Source organism: Buceros rhinoceros, unplaced genomic scaffold (assembly GCF_000710305.1).
Source record: "Buceros rhinoceros silvestris isolate BGI_N320 unplaced genomic scaffold, ASM71030v1 scaffold28815, whole genome shotgun sequence".
NCBI lineage: Eukaryota > Metazoa > Chordata > Aves > Bucerotiformes > Bucerotidae > Buceros > Buceros rhinoceros.
Genome location: NW_010412735.1, coordinates 55,829 through 56,220, shown reverse-complemented (window position 1 = coordinate 56,220; position 392 = coordinate 55,829). Strand labels below are relative to the sequence as shown.

The following is a 392-nucleotide window of genomic DNA, read 5'->3' as shown; positions in this document are numbered from 1 at the left end:
CAACGCCCCGGAACGAGAAAAGGCCCTATTCGGGGTTGTTTCTGCAATGCCTGACTGCGGTGGGGAACGGCATCTCTTCCAGCCGCGCCAGGAAGCGCTACTCGAACAGATTAAAACAGCTTTGCTCCAGACTTCCCGCGGAGGTTCTGGGTTAGCTGTTTCGGCCTGTGGTGCCCGGGGCCGGGAGCAAGCCCGCGCTGTCCCGCATCAGGCAGTGTGTCGGACACCCGCAATGGGCGAGGTCCTTCAGCGGCTGCCCGGCGACGCTGGCAGCAGGGTTCCGGCACCACGATGGCCGCGGTCGCCGAGCTAACGGCCCTGGGGCGCTGCTGGTTCTGGTTGCTCGTGGGGCTGCAGGCGGGGGGGGGCCGTTGCGGTTCCTTCGCGTTGGG

General features: G+C 66.6%; 1 protein-coding gene across 1 annotated transcript in view; it reads left to right on the top strand.

Annotated features, from left to right (window-relative positions):
* Positions 1-291: 291 nt before the first annotated feature.
* LOC104493778 (15 kDa selenoprotein) overlaps positions 292-392 on the top strand; it is a 22,269-nt gene continuing 22,168 nt past the window's right edge. The window contains 1 exon segment of the mRNA XM_010136515.1: positions 292-361. Coding sequence (XP_010134817.1) covers positions 292-361 — 70 coding nt within the window.